Source organism: Strigops habroptila, chromosome W (assembly GCF_004027225.2).
Source record: "Strigops habroptila isolate Jane chromosome W, bStrHab1.2.pri, whole genome shotgun sequence".
NCBI lineage: Eukaryota > Metazoa > Chordata > Aves > Psittaciformes > Psittacidae > Strigops > Strigops habroptila.
Genome location: NC_044301.2, coordinates 20215540 through 20228922, shown reverse-complemented (window position 1 = coordinate 20228922; position 13383 = coordinate 20215540). Strand labels below are relative to the sequence as shown.

The following is a 13383-nucleotide window of genomic DNA, read 5'->3' as shown; positions in this document are numbered from 1 at the left end:
ATGCACTAATAGTGCATTGCACATTCAGTCTAATCGTGCTCACGAACTAGCACGGCCACACTGAAGGAGCTGGTCGCGTTCAATGAGAGATTTACGATTAGCTACTTAAACAGTGCAGTTTATTAAAGCAACAGATACAGGTTCTTGTGGATTGCTGGTGATAAATACACTGTCTGCAAAAGCACGTGCAAATAATAAGGTATACAACCGCATGACAAAGTTATGAATAATACAGCCTGGCTTTAAAGTATAAAAGTAAAAAGTAACTCTATATAGAGATTCCTAATTTTCCCGGGGAAGCACTGGATGCAGTGCAAGTCTTACCCAAAGGCGTCCCTATGGGGGGGAAGAAAGGTCCAGCCCATTGACCGGTCCCAGGAGTCGAGAGTAGTCAGCTGATGGGGTCTTCCTCGGTTTGTCCATGATGATGTCTTCCCTAAAGCCCCCCACTTTTTGGGTCATTTTTATACTATTTTTCACTTTCAAGGTGGAGCTTGAGTGACTCTAGTCATACATACCTTTATTGTTATTGGTGTAAATTTTCCTCGCTTCGCTTTTAAAGGTATATGCCACAAAAAATTCAAAGAGCATGCTCAAAGAGGGGTGGTCTCACTTTGGAGGCGGGTAGCATTGGAGATGGAGGTGTGTTTTCGTATTAAAATGCATTATAATGAAGCAAAGTTCACACAAAGGACAGCATTTTGTCAAAAGATGACAGACCGTTGGTTCAGGGCAGCAAGTATGCAGCTTATCAGTTTTAAGTACCACCTAGTTCCCATCTCTGCTGGTGTTGGGACAGTTTGGCTGCAGAATCTCCACTCTGCTCCATCCTCCGTCAAGCAATGTTGCCACAGGAACCGCTGTGGAGTGAATTCCTGGCATACCACGTGCAGCTGCATCTTACCCTGAAAGTCCGTTTTTCCTTTATGTGTGAGCAATGCTACATTTTTAAATATAAGTTTAATTTCTAAATCATATTCAGTAATTATCCCACACCCTCAATCACAAGTCCATTTGTATGTTGCATCTCTGCCTTGATGACCTGACGTGTCATGGGCACCCTGATGCTGCCAATCTAAATCCACTTGAGCCACTTCAATCTTAGAAGCTTGATCCACCTGTTGCTTGTTCTGGTGTTCCTCAGTGGCCCAACTCTTGGATACATGAGCATCTATGTGGCATACCTTCACCACCAGGTTCTGCACCCGGGCAGCGATATCTTCCCACAGTGCAGTGGCGAACTGTGGCCTGCGCTCTGCTGCCAAAGGGATTGAGAAAAATGCATTGGCAATATCAACTGTGGCATCCCACTTGGCTGCCTTTGACTCCAGTTCGTATTGAAGTTCCATCATATCCGGTACGGCAGCACTCAATGGTGGTGTGACTTCATTCAGGCCACAATAGTCTACTATTAGTCTCCACTCTCCATTGCACTTTTGCACCAACCATGTGGGGCTATTAAAGGGTGAGCAGGTCCTGATTGGTCTGCATAATGTACACCAAATGTAGCTAGTCATCAGGAATCTTAGACTGGTTTTCGGGGGGTGAAAGCATGTCATGAGCACTATATTGTCAGTGTGGGTCCACTCTGACAAATCATCAGCTGTCTTCAAAATTAAATGATGCCATGCTGAAATATTTCTGTGCAGATTCTGAACAGTCTCCTTTATTATAACTATGTTTTTATCTTGTTTGGTGAGTTTATGGACTTTTTATCTTATCTGTACAAAATGCCACTGAACATTACTACTGGTACAAAGTTTGTTTTAATATCTTTACAGTATCTCCTTTGAATTCTAACGTCTTTTCAAATTAGCAGTTTCCACTTCCAAAATGCAACCAATAACTATTTCAGATATACTATGTGTAATTTCTATGTGTAATTACAATCTGTATATCATAATATGTAACTATCTAAACTTTGAATTGAGTATTTTTAAATACATCAAAGATTTCTGAATAAGCTCAAAGGATTAATTTCTTAAGGAAATAAACATTCTGAAATATTTTACTCAGACCCTTTATGAAGATATGTGCTGTACACTATGATTTTTAATTAGAATGTTTAAACACATATGGAAAAGTTTGTCCAGCTCTAAACAGACAGTGATACTGTTTTGGTGACTAAGTCTAAATGACAGCAGTTCATTTGCTCTGATGCTGAACAAGGAAAAACTATATCCCTTTCCCTCTAAATTATGAAAATATCAGATTTTAAGGTTGGGGTTTTTTTTCCCATTATTTGAAGGAGAGTGGGGAAAAAAAAATCTCTTACAACTCTCAGATGTTTGACTTCTGTAATATATTTGTAGCTTAAAAGATACCATAATTTTGAGAACTAAATTTACCTGGATGGCTATCTGGCCACTTGGCAAATCCACCACCAAGACAATCTTGAGTTGACAGGATGTAATTTCGGTTTCTCTCAAAATTTGTGTATTGGCATATGTTCAAGAGCTGAAAAGAAGTTAGAATGTTACAGGAATATACTAAGCTTGAGTATATTTTAAAATATTAAAATATAATGTCTATTTACATAGATAAGTAGTGCAATATAGCACTAATCTGTTGAACCTCCTTATCTTGCCTTTTGTCAAGTTGAAAAAACTTTTTAGTGATCTTTGAATATTCTTGTACTTGCACTAAATATGTAATTCTTCCAAGTAAAACAAGATGGTTAAAGAAATCAAAACAAGTTAATAACCATCCTGTAGGTTTTCTGTACACTACCTTCAAAGTTGCTCCCACCCAAAAGGAATAGCAAGTGTCCACAGGTTTGTTGGGTTGTCCATGGTAGTCATTCTGTTGTCTCATTATACACCACCTTTCTATCCTGTTCAGTTCTTTTTCTGAAAAAACTTCCTCCGATTTACCCATCAAACACAGTGATGCAATACCACAAAATGTAGAGCCGCCTATGAGGAAACAGTTATTTATGCAATGTTTTAAGATAGATACCCAGATTTTCACTGAAGCCTGTATGATCTCGATCAGAATTTTAACTAGGGTAATATCAATTAAAGCAATGGATTTCTAAAAAGAGTACAACAGGAATGAGTAAATGGTAATGCAACAGAAAACATTTCTTGATATGTTACTTGCACAAGAAAGCTAATGGGAAACCAGCAATCAGACTATCAATCAGACTGAAGCAGAGACACAGACACAACTCCCCAAAGAAGAAAAACAAACTGAAGGCTAAGCATCTGACAAGCAGCAAGAAAAAAAAAAAAAGAAACAAAACAAAACCCCAAAAAAACCCCCACAAAGAAACACAAACAAATACTCCCCCAAAACAAACCCAAAGACATGGTTAATGCTATGAAAAAACTGGAGGATTCCCATGGTTGTAGCAAACACACAAATTATGCTTCTAAGGATTTTTTTATTGTCAAGGGAACTGCAAGGTAAAATTTTAAATTAGAAGATAAACATATTCTCTCTCTGTATATCATTGCCATCACTTTTAAAACCCCATCAAAGCTCATTCTATTACCTGTAATTATATAATTACAGCTTGTAAGTAAGCTGTTGATACAAGACATGGGGACCAAGATCCACTGTTACACTATTATGGCACTAGCAAACCCCATGAAATCTAGGATTAGTTTTCATTCTGATGTTAAAATGAAGGTAGGATACTTAAGTAATATTTGTTATCACTAGCATTATACAGCAGCTTATTTAACTATATTTAAAAATATGTAGGGGTATAATTTCAGTTTTTCAACTTTGCCAGGGGTCTAGGGGCCAGCTGCTGGATGGACTGATTATCTTGATCAACTGGAGATGAGGAACAGCATCAGGTTGGCTGTGCTGTTCATATCTGCATGAGTGCTGGTATTGTAACAGTATGTGGAAGGAAAGAGAGGCCAGGATGCAGTTGGCCTTCTTGGCTGCCTGGGCACAAGCTGGGTCATGTTCAGCCAGTTGTCAATCAGCACCCCCAGGTCCCTTTCTGCCAAGCAGCTTTCCAGCCACTCTTCCCCAAGCCTGTAGTGTTGCATGGGATTGTTATGGCCCATGTGCAGGACCTGGCACTTTGCCTTGTTGAACCTCATCCCACTGGCCACAACCCATCAATCCAGCCTGTCCAGATCCCTCTGCAGAGCCTTCCTATCCGCCAGCAGATCAACACTTCCACCCAACTTGGTGTCATCCACAAATTCACTGAGGGTGCACTCAATCCCCTCATCCAGATCATCAATGAAGATATTAAACAACGCTGGCCCTAACACCGAGCCCTGAGGAACACCACTAGTGACCGGTTGCCAACTAGATGTGATGTCATTTACCACCACTCTTTGGGCTCTGCCATCCATCCAGTTTCCAACCCAGCAAAAAATTCTCCTATCCAGGCCATGAGCAGCCAGTTTCTCCAGGAGAATGCTGTGGGAGACAGTGTCAAATGTTTTACTTAAATCCAAATAGACAATGTCCATAGCCTTTCCCTCATCAACCAGGTGGGTCACCTTATCATAGAAGATCAGGTTGGTCAAGCAGGACCTGCCCTTCATGAACCCATGCTGACTGGGCCTGATCCCTCCATTTTCCTGCCCGTGCTTTATGATCTCACTTAGGATGATCTGCTCCATGACCTTCCCTGGCACTGAGGTCAGGCTGACAGGCCTGTAGTTCCCAGGATCTTCCTTCCTGCCCTTTTTGCAGATAGGCATCATGTTGGCCAACGTCCAATCCTCTGGGACCTGCCCACTAGACCAGGACTGTTGATAAATGGTGGAGAGTGGCTTCGTGAGCTCCTCTGCCAGCTCCTTCAGCACTCTTGGGTGTAACCCATCTGGCCCCATAGACCTGTATATGTCTAAGCGGAGCAGGAGGTCTCTAGCCATTTCTTCCTGTATTTATGGGGACATCAATCAGCTCCCCATCTCTGCCATCCAACTCGGAGAACTGAGTAGCCTGAGGATGGCTGGTGTGACTATTAAAGACAGAGGCAAAGGTGACATTAAGTACCTCAGTCTTTTCCTCATCCTCAGTCACTAGGTTTCCCCTAGTATTGTCACCGAAAGTCAGGAAAATAAAGCTCCTTAATACCAATGTAGCATTAAGAAGCAGGCGTTATTTATTACAGCGCCAGATGCACAGGGAATAGCTCCTCCTAACGTGCATGCCAATTCTTACAGGTTTCTTGCTGATAAGCATTCATCTCATACATATACATTATAATTCCCATCAATCTTGTACGTATTATAATTTCTTCCCAGAACTAATTAACGTAGGTTACTACACACTAGAGCATGCGCAGTTTATTTTGAGTAAGGGTCCCAAGGGTCTTTGGGACCCCTGGTGGTCGTATCTTTGTTGACCTTTGGTTGAACTCTGATTATCTTCCTTTTACGATCTTAGGTTGGCCTCTCTTCTGACTTTGTGAGGAATGGTTCCTAGTTCAGTGAACTGGATAGGTAAAGAATGTTCTTTACCCTTTGTCTTGTTCCTTCTTGACATATGTATGGTTTTGTTTAGCTAAAGTTTAACTTGGTTTGTCTCAGCTAGTAAAATGAGTCCTCTTCTATCAGTATCCAGCAGATGATGGAGGTTCTCCTTGGCCCTCCTTTTATTGCTAATATATTTGAAAAAGTACTTTTTATTCTCTTTTATGGCATTTAGTTCCATCTGTGCCTTTGCCTTTCTAACTTTCTCTCTACATAACCTAACAACATCCTTATACTTTTCATGGGGTAACTGTCCCTTCTTCCATGGGTGATAAATTCTCTTTTTTTTTTCCTAAATTCTAGCAATATCACCCTATTCAGCCAGGCTGGTCTTCTTCCCCACCGGTTTGATTTTTAGCACATAGGGACGGCCCGCTCCTGTGCCTTAAGGATTTAATTCTCGAAGAGGGTCCAGCCTTCCTGGACCCCTTTGTCCTTCACTAATGTTTCCCAAGGAATTCTGCCAACCAGCATCCTAAACAGGCCAAAGTCAGCCCTCTGGAAGTCTAAGGTGGAGGTTTTGCTGACCTTCTTGCTGACTTCTCCAAGGATTGAAAATTCAATCATTTTGTGATCACTTTGCCCAAGACAGCCTCCAACCATCACATCACCCACCGGTCCTTCTTTGTGAACAGCAAATCTAGCCAGGCATCTCCCCTAGTTGGCTCACTTAACCAGCTGGGTCAGGAAGTTATCTTCCACACCCTCCAAGAACCTCCTGGATTGTTTCTTCTCTGCTGTGTTGTACTTCCAGCAGACATCTGGTAGGTTGAAGTCCCCCACAAGAACAAGGGCAAGCGATCGTGAAACTTCTCACAGTTGTTTGAAGAACACTTCATCTGTAGCTTCATCCTGGCTGGGTGGTCTATAACAGACTCCTACCAGGATATCTGCTTGGTTGGCCTTCCCCCTCATCTTCACCCACAAACATTCAGCCTTCTCACTAACAACATTGAGTTCAAGGCAGTCAATGCACTCCCTGACATACAAGGCAACCCCATCACCTCTTTTTCCTTGCCTATCCCTTCTGAAGGGCCTGTAGCTATCCATTGCAGCACACCAATCATGCAAATCATTCAACAACATTTCTGTGATGGCGATTATGTCATGATTTTCCTGCTGCACAATGGCTTCCAGCTCCTCCTGTTTGTTGCCCATGCTGTGGGCATTGGCATAGATGCATTTAAGTTGCCCTGTGGATCTGGCCTCCAACAGTGGCATGCTACCCTGCTGTTTTTTGGATTTGTGACCAAACCAGTGTTGATATAAATCCATGTTTTAGCTATTGCTGAACTGTGCTTAGAGTCAAGGCCTTCTTTATTCCTCACACTGCCCCCTAGAGTGAGGAGGCTGGGGATGCACAAGAAGTTGGGAGGGGACACAGCCGGGACAGCTGACCCCAACTGATCATATGACATCATGCTCAGAAATAAAAAGCTGGGGGAAGAAGGGGGAATGTTTGAAGCGATGGCGTTTGTCTTCCCAAGTAACTGTTATGCATGATGAAGCCCTGCTTTCCTGGAGATGGCTGTACACCTGCCTGCCGATGGGAAATAGTGAATTAATTCCTTATTCTGCTTTGCTTACATGCACAGCTTTTGCTTTACCTATTAAACTGTCTTTATCTAACCTATCGGGGAGTGAGTAAGCAGCTGCGTGGGGCTTAGCTGCCTACTGGGGTTAAACCACAACAATTGGCAAGAAATGAAATTAATCTTCCCTAAGTCAAGTCTGTTTTGCCCATGACAGTAACTGGTAAGTGGGGTGGGTTGACCTCAGCTGGCTGCCAGGTGCCCACCAAGCCACTCTATCATATCCCCCTCCTCAGCAGGACAAGGGGAGAAAATAAGATGAAAAACTTGTGGGTCCAGATAAAGACAGGGAGATCACTCACCAATTACCATCAAGGGCAAAGCAGACTTGACTTGGGGAAGTTAATTTAATTTATTGCCAGTTAAACAGAGTAGGATAGTGAGAAACAAGAGGAAATCTAAAAACACCTTCTCCCACCCCTCCTTTCTTCCCAGGCTCAACTTCACTCCTAACTCTGTTACGTCCTCCCATGCCACAAGCAACTTCTCCTAAAGTCCCTTACCACCTATTTACAAAAATTAACTACAGCTTCAAGATTTGAACCCCCAATGGATGCTGTAATCTAGCAGAGTAAATGTTTCTAGGCTTTACTGATATCTACTGAAACTGGAAATTATCAAATGCATTGCACAAGATTTCTCCAGATAAATCCACAGAATACTAATGTTACATGTGGAAATAGGTTGTTCTGTCAGCAAGAGACCAGAACTACAGCCAACACCTTTCAACAAAACATTTATGAGGTAAGAATAACAGAGTTGATATATTAAGAGCCCATCTGGTCTCTTAGCTGGAACTAAGAGAAGAAGATATATTCTGAGGCATGTTTTGGATTTGATCCTCTTTTTCCCACTACCTTAAAACCAGAAAAGAAGGAAAAACATGACATACCCTGCACTTTTTACAGAATTTTGCAATTCCAGTCTTAAAAATGTGTATAGAATATGTTAGCATTCTTACCATGAGATTCCTGTCCAGCTCCTTGTGCCAGGCCATTATCATAAGACTAAAGAAAAAAATCCACAAACCAGTTACTTTAGAGCAAAATCACTTTTACAGACATTAGTTTATCAGTTTATTAGCAAAATTATTATCAGATCATTCTACCATTTTAATCTAGTTAAATTCTGAACCTATGCCTCAAAAAGCTCTTGGCACAAATCAGTGTTGTTGTTTCAATACAGGCAGTTTTTATGATTTTTTCTTCAATCAAAGAGTATGGAGTTCATTTCAGTTGTGATATATGTTAAAAGTTCTTTGCCAAAAAGGGAAAACATGCAGTGTAGATAACCATTAAAAAAGCCCTGCAATTTTGGGTCCTTTCTAAAAAGGGAAAATGGATACATAATTCCAAACAAAATCGAAGTGCATAAATGAAATCAGTCTCTAACCCAAAAGATGGTCAATGTACATGAAGACATAATGTAGGGTACTACTGTATGTACAATGCTGAAGTACAAGAAATGCTTTAGTATGAAGAAAGAGCATCGGCCTTTCAAAACCTGAAGACTGGGGGGGGGGGGGGAGGGAGAAGCAACAATATACTAAGCATACTATTTGGCACTGAACTTTACCTGCCCTATAAAATAACTGCTGGAAAAAATGCTTTGTAAAGTGAAATAAAGAGGAGGAGCTTCATTGACAAACAAAACACCAAAAGTATACTGAGAACACTTCACCTTTTTTACAGAGAAGATGTAATAGAAATTTAATAATAGAAAAGATGTTACATCCTTACTGTACTGTAAGGGGATATACTGGACTGGGAACATTTAATAAGCTTGACTTGATCTCAGTAATTAGTTTTTCCATCTATTCTCTATATGATTGAAAAGAGCAGGACTAGAGCTCATTGAACTTTGAGGATTTTAGTGATGCGATGTTTTACTTATGCATTTTTTAAAGTTATAGGAACTTCAGGCCTCAATTTTTAAAAATTTGTTTTCATTTTCAATTGAATTTTAAAGAAAAAAGATCAGATTTAATTTAACTTGCAGCAGACACACGCAACCAAGATGATTACTTTGCTAGCACAAACATTCCAATGAAAATATAAATACAAAAAAGGAATGTACTTTTCAAGTAATTTAAGTAGGAATAGAAAAGAAACAAATCGCTGTAATATTTCTATTTGGATGGATAGATTTTTAGTCATAGTAAAGAACTAAAGCTATTAACTTGAAAATACATTGAGAAATAACACTTTGGAAATACTCACCATGCTGCTTCTAATGTAGTCTACTGCTTTTTTTGTATCCATGCCTGACCAGTTATCGAGCATGTAGCAGAGCAGGAAGCCCAGTACACAAACCTCATATCATTCTCACTTCCTTCCAGCACAGCACAGAAACTGAAAGAAAGGTTTCTTTCATTATACATTTTACAGCCTGTTACATTAGAAAATACAGAAAGCATTTTAGGAATTGCATTATTTTTCCTTTTAAAATAAGTTAGTTACTTCTATTTATAGTTTTCACATGAATGTAACTTGAACCTACATTCATTTTCTTTTCAGAAGATGTGATTCTAACCAAGCTAAGCAAAATGAATAGAACTATTAACAGTTAGGGGCTTGGATAATCTTATTTCCAGTGATGTCATGACACTGGTCTTTATTTATCCAAATATGTTAATGTTTACATTCTTTCATGTATCACAGTATACACCTATGTATGAGTTACCATTGTAGAATCTACTGTTCTTATCAGAATTCTTTTCCTCCCTAGAAATCTTCATAGCTCACATGGCTTTCCTGCCCAACTTTAGGATCAGATTCCCATGTAAGTATAAATGTAATTGTTATCATTACAATTTCTAATATAAATGGTGAAAATTACTGGCTACTGCTCGCTGTAGTAAAAATAGGTATCCACTCCATTACTCTTAGTTACTTTGGATATAGCAAAGGATATTCTTGGGAACCAGGACACTTAAGTTGTTCCAGTGCTGTGGTTTACAACTTCATCCCATGCTTAGGTAACAAGTGCCTTGTATGTTATTTAGACACTTCAAATTACATTAAGCCAATGTAAAATAGAAATGCAAATACACACATTTATTCATGACATTTAAAAAGAGACAATATTAATTTTTTTAGTTAATAAAAGATATGGATGAAGAAATAAAAGCTAAGTCTAGTATACTAGGGTAACACCAGAAAAGTTTCCCTTTCCCTCAATCTGTTCGCTTTGCTGTTTCCATCTGGACAAGATGTTAAGGTCAGGTTCCGGCCTTTGAGCATCCTTCCCCTTTGGTGCAGTAAAAGTTGTTTTAATAGGTATGAAAATGTCTATTGTACTAAAAGTCAACTTCTGACCAAGTAGCAATTCTGCCCCATAGAGGTGCAAAGCACTTTCCCTCTGGTAGCTAGCTGGCACTCTTCAGCAGGGAATACAAAATACAGGATCAAGTATAAGGGGTATCAGTCTGTACATTAAAACCATAGATGATACAAACATGTAGAACAGGTTAACTGTGTGCAGTTTATTATTGTTATCAGGCATGATGACAAGCAACCACTTCAAGATGCTATCAGGTTTGGAGCAACTCATTCCTAACTTCTTCCTCTTGAATAAACTTTAACAACAAAAATGGTACAACATATAATAGGAATGCATACAGCGGTGGTAGAAGCACCCTCACATGCTAGAAGATGCTGCAAATGTAAGTAGACCAACAAATCCATATATACATACATTGGAATTTAGCCCATTAAGGTCAGTCTGTTGCTATAAGTAACAGGAAATTGTAGATCAAATAGTTCATATTCACTACTTACATTTAGAACATTCTAGAGGGGAGGTGTTTGTTTAGTTTTGTTGTTTGTGTTGTGGTTTAAACCCAACTGGTAACTAAGTACCATGCAGCTGCTTGCTCACTCCCAGGCAGGATGGGGAGGAGTTTGTTTCTTAAACCTACACATGTAACACTGCATTTTAATAGTTATGCTCCATTAAAAAAAAATAAAAAAATTATAGGAGTCTTCTAAGCTTCAAGGACAAAGTCATTTGACCAAAACAAAGGCTTTTGTATCTAGTAAACGGGGACAGCAATTTCATTATGAAGTGAAACATAATTTCTTCAGGAATAAGATTTCTATAGTTATGCTTTTCTTAAAGTACTCTTTAAAAAATGATATTCGGTAAAATCTAAGTACACAGACAGACCATGTAACCTATCAGGAGTTTTCATTAGCTACCAGCTCCAGACTACGTAAAAACCAAACAGATGTAGCATAAAGGGTATATACCATCTTTTTTAAAAAAATGCATGCAAAAAGGATGAATGTCACAATGAATTTTAATAATATTATACTCCTATTATAAGTTATAGCTTAATTAATACTTTATATTAATCTCAAAATTTAATAAAGATCACCCTCCCTAAAAGGAGAGCAAGCATCATCTTAATAGTGCTCTACCAGGGCCTTGCAAAACCAGAGAACACAAATAGAGAAAACCTCACTTATCTGAAGGATAGAAGAAAAAACCAAAGAAACGAAACAACTATCCCCAAGTGTCCTGGGTTCAGCTGTAACAGTCATTTTTCTCCTCCTTAGTAGCTGGTGAAGTGCTCTGTTTTCGACTTTAGTCTGAGAACAACGCTGATAACCCACCCATGTTTTTAGTTGTTGATAAGTAATGCTTACTCTGATCAAGGACTTTTCAGTCTCTCATGCCGTGCAGTGAGGAGGGGCATGGGAAGCTGGCAGGAAGCAGAGACAGGACACCTGACCCAAACTGGCCAAAGGGGTTTCCAAACCACAGCATGTCATGCCCAGTATAGAAACTGGGGGGAGTTACCCAGAAGGCCCAGATTGGTGCTTGGGTCGGGCTGGGTATCAGTTGGCGGGTGGTGAGCAATTGTATTCTTTCCCCTTGTTATTTCCCTTATCATTATTGGTGGTGGTAGTAGTGGTTTTGTACTATACCTTAGTTACTGGACTGTTCTTATCTCAACCCGTGGGATTTGCATTCTTTCGATTCTCCTCCCCATCCCTCCGGGAGCAGGGGGAGTGAGCAAGCAGCTGCGTGGTTCTGAGTTACTGGCTGGGCTTAAACCACACCACCTTTCCAGATTATTTTCATCTGCCGATCTGTATCATGTATTTCATTTGACTAAATATGTGAGAAGAAGTTTTAGCTACTGAGCTGGGGCACTGAGAATCTTTTGAGAGCCAGAATTGGTTCAAATTGATTTTCAGGAGAGATTAGCTTTGTTTAAAAGTAAAATGATTGACTACATGAAACTGAATACTTTTCTGTGACAGCAAGTTTGTATCACTCTATATATGGATTTTTAGAGTGAAAAATCTAAATTTCAAATATGTTGATACATCACAAGGATTAAGCTGCTTATAATAAAATTATGGTATGATAGGCCAAGTTGTTCCTTCAGAGATTAGAGCCTGTCATCCACCCAAGAAAAACCTGTTTCATAACTGCAATAGTTCTCCGGTCCATTTGAGTATGTTGTGTTCCTCCATCGATGGGGTGCCCCATAGGGAAGTGTGTCTGGGACTGAGGGGCGTGCAAAGGAACAGTGTGACAACAGCAGTGGCACAGGGACAGGAGTGGTAGCCAGGTATGACTGCTGAGATTTTTGTCCCGCTTCTTGACAGTTACCCTGGGGCCAGACATGAGAGAGAGGAGGGGCAGCTCTCAGCACTCTCCTGTTCCTCTGTTGCATAGCTAGAGCTTTTTTAGTGCTGTTACAGACACTTTCGCCTTGTTTTGTGCCTGCCTACCCCAATGTGATTCTCTAGTGTGAGAACAGTTGGCAACAGGTATTTTTATCCTAGCTTCTTATTTAAAATAACATTTTCTGGCTTGGGAAACAAGCATGATTTGACCTGAAAAATAGTGTGTACCCATAATATGATCTCATTTACCTTGTTTTTGTACTGCTTTTTACATGTGTTTTTAATATGAATTCCAAAATAAAAATGGCAATTGACATAATCCTAGTAAAATGTGCTTTAAAAACTTGTCCATCTTTGTTGCTCAGTACAGAAATATCTCTTTTATCCTCTTTAAAAAAAAAGTCATTTTCCAGTTGTTCCAAATTGATCCATCCTAAGTACCATACTAAGTATCCAAAGTCATCTTGTTACATGTGGTTTGTGTTGTCATGCACTGGTACAGTCCAGGATGTACCTATAAAATATCACAAGGAAAAATAATAATTTTTGGACAGCTGTATCAAGCTCCCTCCGTTTTTTTGTTTTGTACCATGTAACCAGTCAACATGAGAGCTCTCCAGCTGGAGGATGGAAGGTAAAAGATATTTTATATCTTTCAAATCTCTGGAAGGTTAGTAGAAAACCCAAGTGTAGAAT

General features: G+C 39.7%; 1 protein-coding gene across 1 annotated transcript; it reads right to left on the bottom strand.

Moving 5' to 3' along the window:
• Positions 1-2313: 2313 nt before the first annotated feature.
• Positions 2314-9425, bottom strand: LOC115619271 (geranylgeranyl transferase type-1 subunit beta-like). Its single transcript, XM_030511314.1, is given in 5 exon segments — positions 2314-2457; positions 2731-2915; positions 8007-8052; positions 9265-9335; positions 9338-9425. Coding segments are annotated over 5 exon segments (534 nt in total).
• Between the last annotated feature and the right edge of the window lie 3958 nt (positions 9426-13383).